Raw genomic sequence first — 19,417 nt, 5'->3', positions numbered from 1 at the left:
TGCTCTTGTTTTCTCTCTCTGGCAAACACTTGAATTGGCTTATCTTCCTGAACCTTTTTTCCTTGTACTGGCTGAACTGAGGTTTTCACTGGCTCAGGAGTCTCCCCCTGAATAGGAACCACAGGAGTCTCCCCCTGAGTAGGGATCACACTTTGGCTTTGATTTTGTTCTTGACTAGTAACCCCATCCTCAGAAATATCCTCTTCTTCCCATGCTACCCCTATAGGAGGAATACACTGAAGGACCTCTTCATTTTGACCAGACTCCCCTTGAAGAGGGACAGAGTAGAAGAGAACAGATTCTTGAAAAACCACATCCATAGACACAAAAACTCTCCGGGAAGACGGATGATAACATTTATAACCCTTTTGGGTAGCAAAGTATCCCAGAAAAAATACACCGAAGACCTCGGGGATCTAATTTCCCATGGACCTGATGATTGCGAACAAAAGCAACACAACCAAAAACCTTTAGAGGAACAGGGAAAGTGATAGTTCCAAGAAGAGTTTCTTAGGGGCTTTTGTTACCTAGGACATGAGAAGGCATCCGATTAATAAGAAAAGATTCAGAGTAGTAACGATACCCCCCTCCCCCAAAAAAAAAAAAAACAAACAAACAAACATGCACATTCATAGAAAACATTATGACCTAGCAACCTCAAGAAGGTGACGGTTTTTTCTTTTGCCCCCATTTTGAGGTGGAGTATCAACATAGGAGGTTTGGTGTATAATGCCATGGGCAGAAAAATAAGCAAAAATCCCAACGGCAAGGTTCGAGAACTGCGAGATCTCGCGAAAAATCTCGAACTAGATTGCCGAGTCTCAAAATATCTCGCGAGATCTCGCGAGATCTCATCTCGTGGATCTCGGTCAACCCATTATTTTAACCCACCTTCCACTTAAATACCTTACCTAATTGGACAAAACTACATATCTCGGCGAGATCTCGGTCATCTATCCAAAGTTGAGGCTTCGAGTTGAAAAAAAATGCACCAACTCGAGATCTCGCTCTCTGGTTTTCAAGAGTCGAGTTGGCACGAGACCAATTTTAGTACCTTGCAGAGTACTTAGTGCCATTATCGACCGAAGAATTTTGATTTTGGCATCAAATTGAGTTTTAACCATATTATGAAAATGCTGAAAAATTTGGAACACATCACTTTTTGGTTGCATGAAATAAACCCAAGTAGTTTTGCTATAACAATCTATAAATGTCACAAACCAACGAAAACCAGAAGAGGAAACCACACGGGCAGGGCCCTACACATCAGAATGAATTAAACTAAAAGGAACTAAACTACGATTATCTGAAATAGGATAGGTGCTTCTAGTTTGCTTTGCAAGAATGCAAACATCAAAGTGAAAATTGTTCAAATTACAAGACTGCGAAAAATTAGGAAATAAACTAGAAAGAGTCCGTAGAGGGGGGTGTCCCAATCGTCGATGCCAAGTGTGCAAAACAGCAGGTGCTTTAGAAGAAGATCCTGGTAAAGAAGCCACAGTGGATAATGCATTAGGAGGTTGCTCTAACAGGTACAGGCCACCTTCCGTCTTACCACATGCAATCGTATTGCCCGTTTCAAGTCCTGAAACACACAATGAGAAGGAAAAATATGACATTGCAATTCAGATCACGAGTAATACTACTAATGGATAATAAATTAGTAGAAAATTTGGGACATGAAGAACGGAAGACATGGAAAGGGAAGAAGAATATTTAATAAGACCTTTCCCAAAAATAGGAGAGAAAGAACCATTAGCTACCCTAACTTTATTTTACCAGCCAATGGAGAATAATGAGAAATATATGAAGCCATGAAGGTGAACCGGTCATGTGATTTGTAGCGCCAGAGTCAATAATCCAGGGAACAGGTTGACAGAGGAGCTATGACCATAAACCAAATACCTGAAGAAGGAGGTGCAGAACTATTAGGAGAAGAGGCAGTAGTAGTAGAGGCAACACTGGCATGGGCCGAAGATGCCGAAGTTCGAGATTCGAGCCTAGACATCAAACGATGCAGGTTGGTCAGCTCATCTGAAGAGAGAGGTGCATCAGAAGAATCGTCCTCAGTAACAGTCTGATTGGTAGCATTGCCTCCAGACCGTGGCTAACCATGCCCCCGAGACTCGGGTGGGCGTCCATGTAGCTTCCAACATCGATCCTTGGTGTGATGCTCCTTGCCACAATGGTCACATTCGATCGGAGGTTTACCAGTTGTAGTAGAACCACGGACAGACCTAGAGGTAGGAGCCGAAATCCCCTTGGCGGTCCCAAAAGAAGGGGTAGTGTAAGGAGCAACACGCTCAACAGGTGGCGAATGAACCATGGCTGCCCACCGGCCCTCCTTAGAAGCCACGATAGCATAAGCCTATTCCAGGAAAGGGAATGGATCCTTATTAAGCACATGGGAACGAATCTAGTCATACTCCATATTGAGCCCAACCAGAAAATCATAAACCCGAAGGCTCTCTTCCTACTTGCGATAGGCCATAGCATCAGCCTGACAGGTAGCAGTAAATTTCCCATAAAAATACAAGGTTTGTCACATACCCTACATGGTATTATAGTACTGATTGAGAGTAAGATCCTTCTGCTCCATCGTATGAATTTTCTGGCAAAGTGCATAACACTAGGCAGCACTACCAACCTTAGAATAGGTTTCTTTGGCAATACTCCATACAACAACAACATTCTCTAGGAGAAGGTAACTCTGGGAGATGGAGGGATCAATAGAACTCAGAAGAAAGAACATCACCAAACATTCATCGATGTCCCATTTATCTTGAGCCTCACTAGAAGTAGGACTAACAAAGGTGCTAGTTAAATGGCCGGTTAAACCATGTGAACCCACCGCAAGAGAAACAGATCTTGGCCACATGCGATAATTATTCCCATCGAGTTTGACAGAATTAGTCTGGAAGGTAGGAAAGTCCCGCTCACGAGGTACTGAGGATCTACCTAGTCTAGAGGAAATAGTGAAGTTTTCTTCGTCCGACATGTCTGCTGGTTTGAAGAAGCCAAATCGCTCAACTCAAAAAGGGATACACCACATAAAAATCTCCAAAAAAGAAGGGAGATTTGAGATCATAATGGTGAGAGAAAAAGCCCTTGGTGGGATAAACTCACCACCAAGGGAAAAAGAAGGCGGAAAAGTGGTGGCTGAAAAAAAAAGGGATGCGACGGTAGGTGGTTAGTGGTGGTGTTTTGTGAGAGGGAGAGAGTCGCGAGAGGAGAGGGAGGCGGAGGTGGTGCTATGGTGGTGGTGCGATCTGGTGGAGAATGGTGGCGGCAGAAATTTCAAGCATGAAAGCTCGAATCCCTAGGTTGATTTCTCTTGGCTCTGGATACCATGATGAAATCTATCTTGGGAATTGGGAGAATGACTTATGTCAATATGACACAGAGCCCACTTTATTTATAATATGAAGTAGAACATTCTGGAAAGAATACAAGACTAAAATACCCCTATGACAATTCTACCCTTGTACCTATAGTACAACAATTGATTAACATAAGTCTAACACTGAAAATAATAATAATAATAATAATAATAATAATAATATTATTATTATTATTATTATTATTATTACAATTTTCCAGTATAAAGAAAGATAAATCAATGCAACTTGCAGCCCTAGCCCACAGGCAAGCTGTAGTGAGCTTGATTTTTTCACTAAAATTAGCATGGGTTAAATTTTAGTATTATTGAAATTTGAAGCATGCTTGTATTAATAATAGATCTTGTTTTTGTATTAGATCTTTTATTTACAATAGTTCTTGTAGAATTGCAATATATAGCAAGGCTTATCTCCCCATGTTAATAGGAGATAGATCTTCTGACTTGAATGAGAACAGTTCATCTCTGTTAGAATACATGGATCCCGAGAAAAAAGACCGTATTAAGATTCTAATGGGGAGTTTAGCTCCCTTAACTATGATTGGAATAAAGAATAAGGTCACATATGATAGGAGTGGAAGGCATTCAGACCGAACTGAAAAACTTTAGGGATGGACATTCAAGACAAAATCCTTGTGAGCTATGTCTTTCACTATCTTCCTAAGGAGTTCGTTCACTTTAAGTGTGAACATATGTCACAATAGGGATGGACATTCAAGACAAAATCCTTGTGAGCTATGTCTTTAACCATCTTCCTAAGGAGTTCGTTCACTTTAAGTGTGAACATATGTCACAATACCAACATTGGTCAATTGGTGACTTTATAACTCTATGAATTAGAGGAGAAAAGATTGAAGGTAGAAAATGAAGAAAATGAACTAGCCACCACACATGAGGAAGGGTAGTCAAACACTCAAAACCAGACTTCACAACAGAATGACAATGATATAGTGCCTATTGAGAATCAAGGAATAAAGATTACACTCGATTGTCTTTTTTTTGTAAAGTGAAAATGTATGTGGTAATAGACTGTATAAAGTTTGAGCAAGGTTTGGAGAAAGGAATGATTCAAACTTAAGTCACTTTGAATCAAATCCTTTCAATTCTCATTATAGTAACTTGCTGGATTAATTCTGATATAATAGTCCATGTTTCCATTTCAAGCAGAATTTTCTGGAGACGAAGCCCCTGACACTTAATGAGCAGCATGTCTATTCGGCTAAAGAGATGCAGTCTCAAGTCAAGGCATTAGGAATCTGCATTTTTGTTTTTCTGCATTTATTTGGAATTTGACAAAACTTTAGTACTCCATTGTTGGATCAGAACTTGAAATGATGCCAAAGTTTGCATCTTTTGGATTAATTTTGTTTTTTTTGTAGTATAGTGATTTCATTACTGGAAAACTATATTAATATAAGTTCTGATATTTAGGTGAATGGTTTATGTGGTGCATTTAAATTATATTTGAATGCATTGTTATTGTCTAATTCCGTTTAGAGTTGAAAACGAATGAAGTACTATAAATAAGACTTATTTATAGTCACATTAGGAATTAAGTCATATCCTTGAATAAATGAATTAAATTGTATGTAAACGACGGAGTCTCAGTCAATGGACTTCATTAACTCTAGAACTTATTTGTTTATATTGATAAATGTTTCAGCTAAGTCCAAAGGAGTATCAAGTATAGTGTCAAGTCTAAATAAATCATATCAATAGAAATTGTGAACTGTTTTTCATACAATATCTGAATGATGGGAGATGTTTTATCTCTTTATTGAATAATCGCATTAAGTATGTATTTCTATATCTCAGTTTATAATGATAAAGCACTAGATGCTTTTAAAGAACTATTAAGTGAGAGCAAAGAAAACAAACTGATAAAGTGATTTATATATTATGTTCAAATAGTGAAAAAGAACATTGTTTTAGATTGACAAATATGATCTAGACCAAGTCTACTAGCTTAATTCCTATTAAAGCAAGATATTATCGATCAAATATCATGCCGGGATCTTTAGGTCAAAGGCATTGCTGTAAAAGAAATAAGATATTCTGAGACATGGTAAGGAATATGGTTTGTAATTTTGACTCGTGTTATGTAACTTTGACTTTCCTTATCCTTGTAGACTGAAATCCTAATGACATCTGGGTATGTATGCACATAAGCTATGTTTCATCAAGGGCTGTGCTTAAAGCATTTTTTGAGCCTTTATTTGGGATGGAAATCTTGTTTGCATCTTGATGTCTGGGGATGTTCTGTTAAAGCAAGGATGTACCAGTAACAGGGAAAGATTTTTGAACCTTAAGATTATCAATGATATTCATTGAATATTTAGAAAGGTTACGAATTACTAACTTAATGCCTACACATACACTTAGAAAAAAGAGTCATAAAACGTTGGTTTTCTAGTGGATGTCACCAACAGTGGTGTCTGAGGACTAGAAATATAGTGTTCAAAGAACTTGATATTTCGTTAGAAACTTCCACATCAATTGATCAAATATTCACAATATTGGATTTACCCTATGTATCTAGTTCAATACCTGAGACTAAGAAAGAAATTTCTTATAAGGTTGTATTACATGAAGAACAAGTTATTGGTAAATCTAGTGTTCATCATAAGGATAATATAAATGAACAACTAATGTTGTGAAAAACTGCTAGAATAAAAAAATCTGTAATTTCTACAGATTATCATATATGCGTATGAAAAAATGAATTGATTTTGGAATTATTGCAAATCCATTATCATTTTCATATATTATGAACTACAATGTTCTATCTTTTGGCATAATGCCATGGAGGGTGAGATAGAAATAAAGGTAAAAATTTGATACAGTTCATTATGTTTTTGGTGACTTATTATGACTTAGAGTTGCACCAAATAATGGTCAAGAAAAATATTCTTGAATAAATGAAATTTAAGAAAGTATACATGAAATAAGCTAAGAATTTTCCATTAGACAATGGGAATAACCTTACATAAAGATTATACATACATACATACAGTGTGTTTATACAAGTATAGAATAAAACATACTTCGAGGCAATGATGTCTGATGTTTGATCACATGATCACTTCTTTTCAGATTTTGAAGAATCGTGTAGAAATGAAGTTGTTTCATCATTTCGATGTATTGGTAGTATTCAGTTGACAAGTAGTAATAGAAATCTGATTTGGAATTTTTATATAAGGGACAGGGGTGAGGACTTCTATGCATTAGACATGGAAATTCTCCAAGACAAGTCAAATAATTAAAAGGGTTGTCTCATAAAGAAAATGTCGATCAAAATTTGGAATCCATTCAGACAACGGATTCAGAATAAAATATAGCATCAATTGACATTTACAGACCTTGCCTGAAATATTGTCCAATGGATATTTTGGAGCTGTAAGTATACAATGAATGCTACTTATGGGCATGGTACTAAATCTCGTTTCGTTTTGGTGTTTCGGTCTGACCGAAATTTCCGAGATACCGAAATTTCGTCGAAATCTCGGTCGAAATATGGTATTTTTCTGTGGGTGTAAAATGGCAAAAATGTCCGAGATTTCCAAAATTTTTGAAACGAGATGACCGAAATTACCGAGATTTCCAAAATTTCCGAAACGAGATGACCGAAATTTCCGAAATATTCGAAATATTGCATTTTTTCATATCGGACTTGCGTTTCGTTTCGGACAGGTCGAGATACTCGAAATATTCGATATCTGGACCGAAATTTCGTGAGTTTTAGTACTATGCTTATGGGTTATGGGCAAATTAATGTAAACTTAGGTTTATGTCATTTCTGAGATTGCCTTAACAGTGGGAGTATACTAAATGGATTTAGAAATATAACATCATATTGGAGCGTACGAAGCGTATTAAAGTACCTTCAGGCGACCAAGGATCACACTATTGGAGTGTAGATCATTTAGTGTTTTGTCAACTACTCATTTAGATAATGCTAAATGTGGAAACACAAGATCTAATTCAGTTTATATCTTTTGCATACTGTTGTACGAGTATTTTGGAAAAGCATTAAGTAACCAATAATGGCTTTTTCAACTAAAGAAGCAGGAGTAGCATGCTATGAGGTTGTCTCTCATATGTTGTTTATGGCAGTATGTCATGGATTTTATGTGAATTCCCTTTATTGAAAGGGCTATATGGATACATTGTGACTATAGACTTTTGGAATAAAAGAGTAGCAATTAATCATAATGGCACAGTAAAAATGATTGTAATACTTTCACTAAGGTGTCGTACCTAAAGTGTTCATAGACCATATGGGTCATGTGGGATTGTAAAAATCTTTTAAGTGCAAACGATTATGTTTAAAGTGTGATGTATGCATTTATGTTTCACAAGATCATTTTTATGACTTGTAAATCACAGTTAAGATTCCAAATATTAAGATAATTCTGTCATATTGTTGTCATTACTTATGTATTTGGGTACACTTTAAGTTATGTAATTATAGATGCCTGTTAATTTGTAGGGCAATTTTGTTGGACCTAGAATTAACCATTGAGTTCATTCATAAAGACACATTTACCATATTAAGGTTTGACTTGAGAAGGACAATTCATGGTGATACATGAAAGGAAGTATTATTTGTATGGATATGCACCGCCATGATTCGTGGATTGAAGATCTCATTTCGAACGTGGTTATGCTCCCTAGGTTAAAGTTTAGCATGGCCATGTATCTATCGAACTTATACCATATACTTGGCATGTGGCAACATAGGTCAAGTGGGAGAATGAAAGCTGATGTGACCTTATGTGCCACGTCAGCATGTAGGTAGTGGGGATGTGCGGATTCTTCATGGTTACTGCTTTGATAGGAGGTAGTTATCAATTGGAGAGAATAAAGGAGGTTTGGGTCCCTAATTCCACCCAACTTTTGCATAATCTCTTCCACCGTGAGAGAGTGCATTGAGAGACCTTGAGGAGGAGTTAGAAGGCACCTAGCATTGTCACTGTCGATGCCGCTACTTCGCTGGAAAACGCCAAGCACAATTGGACAGAGATGGCGGACTTCGATCCGAATGATGGAGGTAAGTTCCGCATACTCCACCACTTTAGATTTCAACCTCACAACGAGTAGTAAGTTCTCCAATGGATAAGCAACACAACTTCAGAATTAAGGCTCAGACAGGTTCAGAAAAGAGTTATAGGGATAAAAGAATTAAGTGGAAGAAAAAAGTAAGAAAGGGGATATGACCAAGGCTTCGAACGTTGCTCTTGGTGAGCATCTCACCAACCTGAAACAAGGCATCTCACTCTGTTGTACTGCATTTCAAAGCATGATTCTCATCTCACAGAAGTTACAAGCCAAAGCCAAACATCAAGCTTCTTTCAATAAATCTTTAGTGTGACTTGAAGGCAAGGTTCTAGAACTTGGTCTCGACCAGGTCGAGTTTTTCGAGATTTTGACGAGACTGTGTATTCTTTTTATGTTTCGGACTTATGTTTCGGTGGTCATATGGCCACAGTTGGCTCCGAAACTTTAAGGTAAGCTTGTTTTAGGCTTAATAAACATATTTAAAGGTTCAAATTGAAAAAAAAAAACACACTTTGGTGTTTTGGATTTGCACCCTTGGTTGGCAGTAAAGGCCGAACCCTTAATGTAATATTGCCTATTCTACACATTGTTTGAATGATATGAAACATAATTGGCAAGTAAAACAAGTAAATTATGCACATAACATTGAATAATTATTTAAGAAATAGTTAAAGACTTAAAGTTTCTACTACAAACCACAAGATACAATGAAGTGTTCACAATGCATATTACATAGACACCCAACCTAAGTACAATGAATAATACATAAGTCATTGACACCTTACTAGCCTAGTCTTCCACGTCTTAACTCCCAAGTCCCAACAATACAATACTATGACTCTATGAGTATTGATGAGGTCGAGAGTCTCGAAATATTCGAAATCTCGGTTGAGTTTTTCGAGTTTTTACATTTTGTTGTTTCGTATAATAATTCGTCTCGAGAAACTCGAGTTTTCTGAGTTTTCTGAGATCTCGGCGAGATTTTGAACTATGCTTGAAGGCTTACACTTGCTTGTATGGATGTAGCTTACTTCTAGAAAATAAAAACAAACTAAAATAGAAACTAGTAAAAACTAATAGGAACCTCCCATTGTAGAGAGGGATTTCCTTTTCAAATAAGTATACATTAGAAATAGAAAGTTCCTAATCTGAAAAATACAAACAACTACTTAATCCCGTATTAGACTTAAATCCCTAATAATTGGGCTTATAGAATTGGCCTATTGTAGTAGAAAACCCAAAAATAATCAGCCTATGACCCATATAAACCATTGGGCACTCAAAATTTAGTCTATTGGACCATTCTTGGCCCAGTTTGACTCTTGTTACTGGCCTTATTGTTCTTCTGAGCTGCATCAGTTTTAGTTTTTTTATAGTTTATTAGATATTATAGTCCACTACTCTACTTAAGAGTTGATATCTGAGGATATTATATGTCATTGTTAGTAGGGTTGATAAAGGGTGTATCATTATGCACCACAGATTGTACTTCTATTGTTTAATGACATAGAAGTAGCTGTTTTGGCTTCATATCTTCTTCAAATCTGGCATTTTCTGGTCTATCATTTGTGATCTATGTAGGTATTTCTCCTTAATCCCATGACATTTTCCTTGCGTTAATTCTTGTGTAGCCCCTGGCCTGTTCTGCAAAGTATTGGAACTGCAACTAGATTCTAATAATTTATAACTGCAGAATAAGAGAGTGCCTCCAAATAAGCTCCTTATAAAAACTAACAAATTAAACTCAAAAGAATTGTCTTCATGCATGTTTTGTCCCTTACTCCCTGTTTCCTATCCAACCTCTCACATGATCTCTTGCAATATTGGTCATGCCAAATGGGAATAGTAATAGAAGTATGGGCCTGATTCTTCCTTCTACAGGCCTCGATAGGCTGTCTGCTATCCCCATCAAGTAGATAGATCAATAGATAGGGTAGATGGAATTGTAAACAATTTCTCATCAGTGGTGATAAATTTGTCAATGGCCAAGAAAATTACTGCGGTTGTTTATCCTTCACTTCCAATATCCTCTTCATTTTCTCTTGAATGCAGATATCAGAATTCCTCACTGTTCACTCGTTATCATTATTATTATAGTTTTTTTTTTTTTGTTTTTTTTTTTTTTTTTTTAATTTTTATTTCTGTTCTGTTTCAGATAGTAAAGATGATGCAACAAATGCCCTTATGTGGCTAAGAGGGAATAATGGAGAGCGAGGTATTCAATCCTTGAATTTTCAGGAACTTGGTGTGAGCCCCTGGATGCAGCAGAGGCTTGATCTGCCATTTCTGAGAAATGAACATGATCAACAGTACCAAACCATGGCAGCTGCAGCCTTGCAGGATATGAGAAGTGATCCTCTGAAACAGCAATTTCTGCAATTTCAGCAGCCTTTGCCTTTCCTATTCCAGCAACAGTCAAGTGGACCTAATCAACTGTTGCAGCAGCAAATTATGCAACAATCATTTTCTCAGCAGACTGTGCAGGCGCAAACCCAAAATTTAGCTAACCAGCATCGACACCTTGTGCAGCCACAACTGCTACGGTCACTAAATGATCAGCCGAAGCATCAGCCACAACGGCAGCAACAAACATATCAAGAAGCTTTTCAGATTGCAAATGATCACCTCCAGCAGCAACAAACAACTTTCTCTGCTCCTTTATGCCAGAAACCAGATTTTACAGATTCAAACATAACCTTCTCATCTGCAATAAACCCTTCATGTATGCAAAGTATGTTGGGTTCACTTTGTCCTGAAGGGAATGGCAATCTTCTGAATTTCTCAAGAATTGGTCAGTCCATGCTGAGTGAGCAGCAACAACAGCAGCCTTGGGTACCGAAGTTTTCTTCTTCACAAGCCAATGAATTTGGTAACTCAGTGTCTGACCCACAGTTCACTGGCAAAGATGGCTCTGTGGAGGCGGACAATTGTAGCGGAGATGCCCAGAACCATACACTTTTTGGTGTTAATATTGATTCATCTGAGCTCCTGCTTCCCACTTCAGTGCGCAATCTAGTTACCTCTTCAATTGATGCAGATGTGTCCTCCATTCCCTTTGGAGCTTCTGGCCTTCAGAGTCCTTTGTATGGTTGCATGGATGATTCTTCTGATTTGCTGCATAGTGCAGGGCAAGTTGATCCACCAACCAAAACATTTGTGAAGGTGAGCAGGAGTTTGATTCTCATTTGAGATTCCATTACTATGTCGTTGGTTTGATGGTTCTGTTTGAGATCTGTGCAGGTCTATAAGTCAGGATCAGTTGGGAGGTCACTGGACATCACCCGCTTCAGCAGCTATCATGAGCTGAGAGAGGAGCTTGGTCAGATGTTCGGTATTGAGGGCAAACTGGATGACCCTCTAAGATCAGGCTGGCAGCTTGTATTCGTTGACAGGGAGAATGATGTGCTTCTCCTTGGAGACGATCCTTGGGAGTAAGTACTTTTTAAAAGCAATCAGTAGACCTGTTTGAAATGTCGATTAAAAAAATGCTCTGTTTGTTTTCGTTTAAAATGGGTACACTTGAGAAAAGAAAAGTAAAACTTTTAAGTTCATGAGTTTTGTGAGGTGAAGGGAGAAAAATTTTACAGTTGGTCCCACTATTTTGTGCCCAGCTATTGTTATATGAAGCAGGGGAAATAAAAAATATTTCCCTTTACTGTACTTTTAGGCATTTTGACGTTGAAAGAAATGGAGCCAAAAAAGGCACTCAAATGTTCTCAACCTCTTTGATGGTTTTTTGATATTAACATGAATTTAATCTAAATATGGTGGTTCTGAAGTACTTATAGAATTTGTACCGAGGGTTTCTATCTGTATCTTTGAACTAATGGAATGTGTATATGGCTATATGTGCAGGGCATTCGTAAATAATGTTTGGTATATCAAGATACTTTCTCCTGAGGATGTGAAGAAACTAGGGAAACACGGCTCTGGGATACTGCCTGTTAGCTCTCTTGACTACTGAAATTGGGACAAGATGGTATGACCCAACATATCATTTCGTTCTTGCCTCGATGATTTTCTAGTGGTATGCTTTTAATCTTTTATGACTTTAAAATTTTTTGCTCATGATAATCTTATTCTTGATGGATAACATTGTTGTCCTTTTGACCGTCTTATTAAGCTAATACCTAAGTAAGTTCAAGCTTTTGGTGGTCTTGAGTAAAACATAAAATTTATGCAAAAGAAAGCAAGAGAAGAGGGCATTTGAAAATCTGAGGGAAAAAGAAAAATAAAAAGAAAAGCAGAATGCTAGAAGATCGAATGCATGTGGCCAGTCTGGACTCTGGGCTTCTAGTTAAATTTGGTCAATTGAGTAGTGTACTGAGCTGAAATTTTTTTTTTGTTCATTTTTCTTTTACATTGCTGCACTGCAGAATGATAAGAGATGATGGATCTTTAGATCTCATTCTAGTGGTTCTTCGTAATTGCTTAAGGTTCCATTTTTTTCATCTAGGTAGCATTGGTTACAATTATCTTTATTTGCAATTTTCTTTCTACCCATATATGTCCTATTTATGCTTGTATTTGTGTCATTACCATGATCCTTGGTCTAAGTTGCTCAAACAATATTATGTGAATTCTGTCACCGTTGTCTCTTTTGAATCCTGCTCTGTACCCATTAGGCCATAATATAGAGGAATTCCCATCTTGAAGGTGGCATTTGCTAAACCGTTTTGGTGTTTCCACCAGGTAACTTGTTTAATTTTAGGGGATCAATCATTTGCCTGCTATGTCAGGCTAATTAACCCCTTTTGAAGGGGGGGTGGGGGGTCGTACTGTTGTAGATGGTTATCGTAACTTTTTCATCTGTTCAGAATGAAAATTTGAAATTGTTGATGGCTTTATCAAGCCTTTGACATGACAATATAATCACACGATGTTTTTGACGTCTCTCTCTCTCTCTCTATGTGCGTGTGTGTGCATGTGTGTGTGTGTATGTGATTTGTTTGAGTGGTGGAGTCATTCATATTTTATGCGTCAATAACATGTTTGCCGCCTGGCCATATGGTCACTATATGTGTTTTTGAATTGAAGTTGCTTCAAAATTTATGCAGATTTTCCAGGAGAACAAGCTATCATTGCACCACTAGACTATTAGTAATAATTGTATAAGTTGAAGTTTGAGATCACGTACTCTTCGAACAGGTGATTTGATTTCCTATGTAATATAAAATATGCTCACATGCATGCTTACGTAAACTTCATACCGCAGTCCCCACGAATTTGTTTGTGTTGCAGTATTGTATTTGTTCATTAGTCTGAAAACTCAACCACTTATTTAGTAGCTTTATTAATGTTTATAAATGCTGAATTTCATTGTCTAGTTATTTTACATGGAGCACCTTACACCCCATTTGTGTATCTGGCCAAGCTCTTATTAGATATAATTCTTTATTGAAATACTCAAAACATATTGTCCTTATAAGGCACACATATTGCATGATTATCAATGGTAGTAATACTAGTACCGAAAAATGTGTATTTATCCTAATCAGTTACTGTTCTGGAATTCTACGTAAATTTTGTAAGATATCCTTTGGCTAGGTCTTGAATCAGCCTCTCTGTTAAGGGGTTAAGGCTGGCTACCATACTGTTAATTTGGCTAGGTCTTGATTTCAATTTCCATAGAACATTTCACTAAAAGTCTGGTAAAGCATGCTACTCCGAGAATATTTTGGCTGACATTTTGCTTAAAACCTACATTCATAACCCATAATGGTAATTTTGGTTGAAATCTATTTTAGAAACTTCTGGAATTTCGACTGAAATGGTTGAAGCGAATGTTTCGGAGAGGTATACATTTATGAAAGCTGGTCTGCACTAGTATTCTAGTAGGCTGTATTTGATAACATTAGTGTTTCGTAAGAACAGAAAAATGAATCAGCATTGTCAAAAGTATTTGTGAATCTATTTGTGTTCCCCTGGAACCAAGTGCCCGCTTGATAACCTTATGGGTGTTTCTGTTCTGGTTATATGTTGAGAAACAGTAAAACCGTTTTTTCATTTTCTGTGCTGAGAAACCGTTTTTGATCCGCTTGGTAAACCTGTTCTTGGAAACAAGTAAAATTTTTAAAAAAAAAAAAATAAAAAGTAACCAAAGGATATGTTTGGCACACTTTTCTAATTTTACAAAAGAGCATAGTGAACGAATATTGGAGTTTTTATCGGTCCCATTTTTTCAATTTTTAGTCAAGAAATGTTAAGTCTTCCAGGGAGCATAAATTTTGATTTATGTTTTAAAAAAGTCACAAAAAACACTTCGTTATCAAACAAGTTTTATGTGTTTTTTCGTTTCTCAGAATCAAAAAACACCAGAAACTGTTTCTCGTAAGGTTATCAAGCGGATTCCAAATAATAGTAGAAACAGTCCTCGTAAGAAACGAAGCCACTGTTGGTTATTGTCGAGTGCCTCTCTCCTTGTCCTAGAGTTCTTGGTAGTCCAAGCTCTTGGCATTTGCCGCCTTGGGAATTTTATGGCAAACTTTATTAGTCTGAAACTTAAACATGTGCAAGGGGAACTTCGGGTCGATGGTCATAAAATTTAAGTTCTATCTGAAATGCCTGCCATATGGTACAACAATGTGTCGTCAATAGATTTCGTGTATAGGGGTGTCAATTTAGAACTAGAGCTGGTAATCGGAACCGATCCGGACCGACAAAAACTGGAATCGGACTACCCAATAGCTTATTGGGACGGATCTGGTCCTAGTGATACATTATTGGTTCGGGCCGGTTCTGGTCTGGGTCTCTCAACGGGTCTAGAACTGATAGCCCATTAAGGACCCGGTAGCACCGAAACCGTTGGAATCGGATGATATGTAAATAAATTGAATGGGAAATTAGAACTCTAAAACCCTAAAAGGCTTTAAACCATAATCTATTAATAACATCACATTGTTTGGGACTGTCAATTGGCGCTCTTTTGTTGCTCTTTTAAGTCAAAAGTATATGAGTTGAGTTTGAAATGGAAATTATGAACTCTTAAAGCTAGTATATGAATCAATGTCTTTATTTTAGGCTCTACAAGACTATATCTATGTATAATGAAGCTCCTGTTTTCCTATAGAAATTCTCATTGTCCTTGTTTTAGGCTCAATAATATTTGAAACCGATTAGGAACCAGAACCGAACCACACATTAGTTAACGGTTCTGGGTCTCAGATTTGGATCCGGTTATGGTCTTGACACCTTAGAGTTGGAACCGCTAAGAATCCGAACCGATAACCCAGAACCGAACCAATTGACACCCCTATTCGTGTACAATAAGGAATAGAGTAAATTACCTAGACATCCCTTAACTTTTCTGACAATTCAGCGAATCTCCCCTACTTTCCAAACTTGGTTTTACTTAGCCCCAATCTGTCAATGGTGCTACTAAAAATCCCGTTGTGACCAAAATGCCTTACTTATAAAGGACCAACATCAACACACCGTTTCCGCTTCTTCTTCAAACCCACCTCCTCCCACCCATTTGCAACCCCATCCACGTAGGCCGCAATCCCTCTGCAAACCTCTCAACTCAGCGAAAGCTGCAACTGATGTGGATATAAATTGTGTAAATCTTTCTTTTTTTCTTCATCTTCTTCCTTTTTTGTTTGATTCTGTGATAGTTGATGAAGGGCGAGTCTGTTTATGTTATGTGCAATTAGGGATGTAAATGGATTGGATTTGGCTCGGATAGTGCTATATCTGCATCCGCATCCGCATCCGATTAGCTTTCGGACGGATTTGGATAGTGCTAAACTGATACAGACATGGATATGGATCGAATATTTTATCCGTTTACATGTAAATATAGCTTTTCGGATAGCTATAGCCTATCTGTATCCGTATCCGTTTAGCTTTCGGACGGATTCGGATAGTGCTAAACAGATATGGACACGGATACGAAAACGGATTTTGGCTATTCATTTACATTCCTATGTGCAATAGTCCCACATTGGTCCCATAAGGAATTGGATGTAGGCATATATAATATTGGGTTCCCTCCTCTTATAGACCGGTTTATGAGGGTGAGTTCTTCCAATTGTAACATTGGTGCTTTCATTGACCCGTCCTTTGCGGTTGGCTACTTGGGAGGGGCGACTTGGTGCCAGAGTGCGAACAGCTAAGAAAGGGCTATTTGCCACTGGGAAAGGGTCCTGGAGCAGAGTGGAGCCGCTTAGAAAGGACTACCTGATCCGAAGTGGGCCGATGAGGACGTCGACCGTTAAAGGGTGGGGAAATGTTATGTGCAATAGTCTCACATCGGTCCCATAAGGGATTGGATGTGGGCATATATAATATTGGGTTCCCTCCCCTTGTGGACCGGTTTATGAGGGTGAGTTCTTCCAATCGTAACAGATAATCTAGTGGAGATGGCAAAAAGGTTCGCCGAGTCTTCTCGAATTCGAATCAGAGGTAGGAGTAATGGAATAACAAGCTTTTTATTGGAGATGTAGGTTGAGAGATTTACGGAGAAGGAAAGGTAAGGGGTAGAAAGAAGAAGGGGAGTGCAGACAATATTCCTCCTCCATTACAATCTTCTCTCCCTCTCCTTTCAAAATTTTCTTCTTCTATTTTTTTTTTTTTTTTTTTTTTTTTTGGTATATTATGTGATTTATTGATTAATTGTTGGAAAGTCAATCTAGAGAATTATCTCAAACATGAATAATCTCTCTGTTCATTCTCTTTCACCATTGCTTTGTTAAGGTAAGGTTCTTTCTTTTTTTTTTCGATTTTTTTATTCTATAGATATTTTACAGTTATGAGTTAAAACGAAATTGCTGAGAATTGAGAATCCGTGAGGGAGAGAATCAACATGAGATGAGAGGGTGTTGTTGGCTCTTATCATCAGTTGCAGCTTTCTCATGGCCACGTGAAAGTAGTCTTCTTCCCCATTTGTTCTGTTTCCTTCTGATTCCTTAGCCCACCAAGCAGAAAAATCCAATCTTGGAGCTGCTTCCCCCCTCTGATTGATTAGAAACTCAAAGGACAAAACATTCTCCCAAACCAAGAAACGGAACCCTAAAATGTTGAAATGCCCAATAAATATTAAAAACCTAGAAGCAAAACAGGAAAACTATGAAAACCCATTTGAGGTTCCAATACCAAAAACTAGATCGTCCTGTCGGAAATCTCAAAAATTCTATTACGATGCTCGCTGATTGCGGAGGGGTTGCGACCTGGGTGGATAGGGTTGCAGAGGGGTAGGAGCAGGTGGGTTTGCAGGAGGAAGAAGAGGAGCAAGGGTGTAAGAGCAATAGGGTAACTTCTTAAAGGGAAAATAGGTATAATTGTTAGGTATCTTAGATTTTTCAAATTTATCCATTAACTAACGTTAAAATACTAACGAATTGGGGCTAAGTGAAATCAAGTTTGAAAAGTAAAGGAGGTCTGAGTAATTGTAAAAAATACAGGGAAAATTCCCTCAATTGTTAGAAAGGTCAGGGGAGGTCTGAGTAATTTATTCTACAGAATATTTTTTTTTCTCTGTCTAATCTATTTTAGAAAGAAAATATAATCCAAAGACCGGGTATGCAAAAGTTTTTATCTGATGATATGCAACACCAAATAAGAACCGGAGAAATGTTTCCTCAGGGATCTTTATCTTCTACAATTCCTTGTTCGTCCATTTCCTCAAATTCCTTTCATAAGAGGTGTAAATGACCACCCAAACCTCTGCCCGGATGGGGTCCACCCCCCTCGACTGGGTAGAGGTAATTGCTTCACACTTGCATGAAAAATACCAATGCGGGTGTTTCAAGCAACATCAGTGAAGAGAAATGGCTTCTTTTGCATGGGGATCAAACTCCCGGAGTGGATAAATATGGAGAAGCAAATGCCAAATCTGCAGAGGTTGTGCCATATAAGAGATTCCCCCAACAAATTAATGATAGGCCGGACATCAAGAAATTTATCACTGATTCCAAAGATATTCTGGATTTGCTAATTTTTATGATGAATTGGGGTGGTTATGACTTGTTTGTATAATTTTTTGTTGGTGGCTTGCCAGTTGGAGTGCATGCCTCTAAGAGGTCAAGGTATCGATTATCTTGGTTTGCTTATTATGCCAAAAAAGGCCCCCTCCTCCTCTTGGTAGTTGTAGGTTTTTGTTTGCTTGTCTTACCCTTTGGAGGTCATGTAATATATTGCCTACAGAAACATGTATGGAATGCCATATAAGATTTGTAAGCTCTATATGGAATGCCATAGATTTGTAAACTCTGACCGCTCTCTTAAAACTGCTTACAAAGCTTCTTCTGTTTGGCTAGACGTTCAAAGAAATGGATTGTAGGGGAGGATGATGTTGGGTAATTGTATTACAATTCCTTACAAATAATTGAAACAACACGAATTGCAATACAATAGATTAAGCAGTAGAAACTAGGCTTGACCTTTGGCTGAAATGAGAAGACCAAAGCTTGAATTTGATGTAGAACCACACTCGCAACAACTTGAACAAACTTGAGGTTGAGTCACACTTGTGGTGCTGCGCTTTAAGGTAATTGATGCCTCCTACGCCAAGGAGTGTTACGCACCACTACCCCAAGATAAAACAACCTCCAACTAGAAGATGAAGCGAGTCCTTCTAGTCCTTGAAGGAGCCAAGAGCTTCAACACAAAGAACCCTCTAACACACTTAGAAGAAAAGAGAGAGAGAGAATAATACTCTTAGTGATTGCTAAGTATGGGCATGAACATGTATCCAAAGATGTCTCTTACAAAGCAATTGGTTGGGTTTATATAGGCCCAAGACCAATCCTTGCACTCCTTTGGAATTCTCAAGAATAACCATCCACTTATGACCAAATTGAAGAATAAGATTTATGGGCATGAATATGGACATGAATTGGAGGTTAATTCCAAATTCATGGTCATTCCCCACTAAGGGTCATGAATGACCTTAAAATTCATTCATTCTCCACTAAGACCATAAAGGCCTTAAAACCCCATAAAATGGTCATTCTTCACTAAGGA

The 19,417-nt window shown here is 37.8% G+C and overlaps 1 protein-coding gene across 2 annotated transcripts in view; it reads left to right on the top strand.

Annotated features, from left to right (window-relative positions):
* The window catches only part of LOC122646033 (auxin response factor 12-like), a 33,112-nt gene extending 19,301 nt beyond the window's left edge, over positions 1–13,811 (top strand). The window contains exons 12-15 of one of the 2 annotated variants that reach the window (XR_006330554.1): positions 10,611–11,617; positions 11,696–11,886; positions 12,311–12,482; positions 13,513–13,811. Coding sequence is in view for 1 of the 2 variants with exons in the window: in XM_043839487.1 (XP_043695422.1) it covers positions 10,611–11,617; positions 11,696–11,886; positions 12,311–12,419 (1,307 nt within the window). In the remaining variant the exon portion in view is untranslated. The remainder of the gene's footprint in view (positions 1–10,610; positions 11,618–11,695; positions 11,887–12,310; positions 12,483–13,512) is intronic. The other variant, XM_043839487.1, reaches the window with a different exon arrangement.
* The last annotated feature ends 5,606 nt before the right edge of the window (positions 13,812–19,417 follow it).

Source organism: Telopea speciosissima, chromosome 11 (assembly GCF_018873765.1).
Source record: "Telopea speciosissima isolate NSW1024214 ecotype Mountain lineage chromosome 11, Tspe_v1, whole genome shotgun sequence".
NCBI lineage: Eukaryota > Viridiplantae > Streptophyta > Magnoliopsida > Proteales > Proteaceae > Telopea > Telopea speciosissima.
This window is presented reverse-complemented; position numbering and strand designations above follow the sequence as displayed.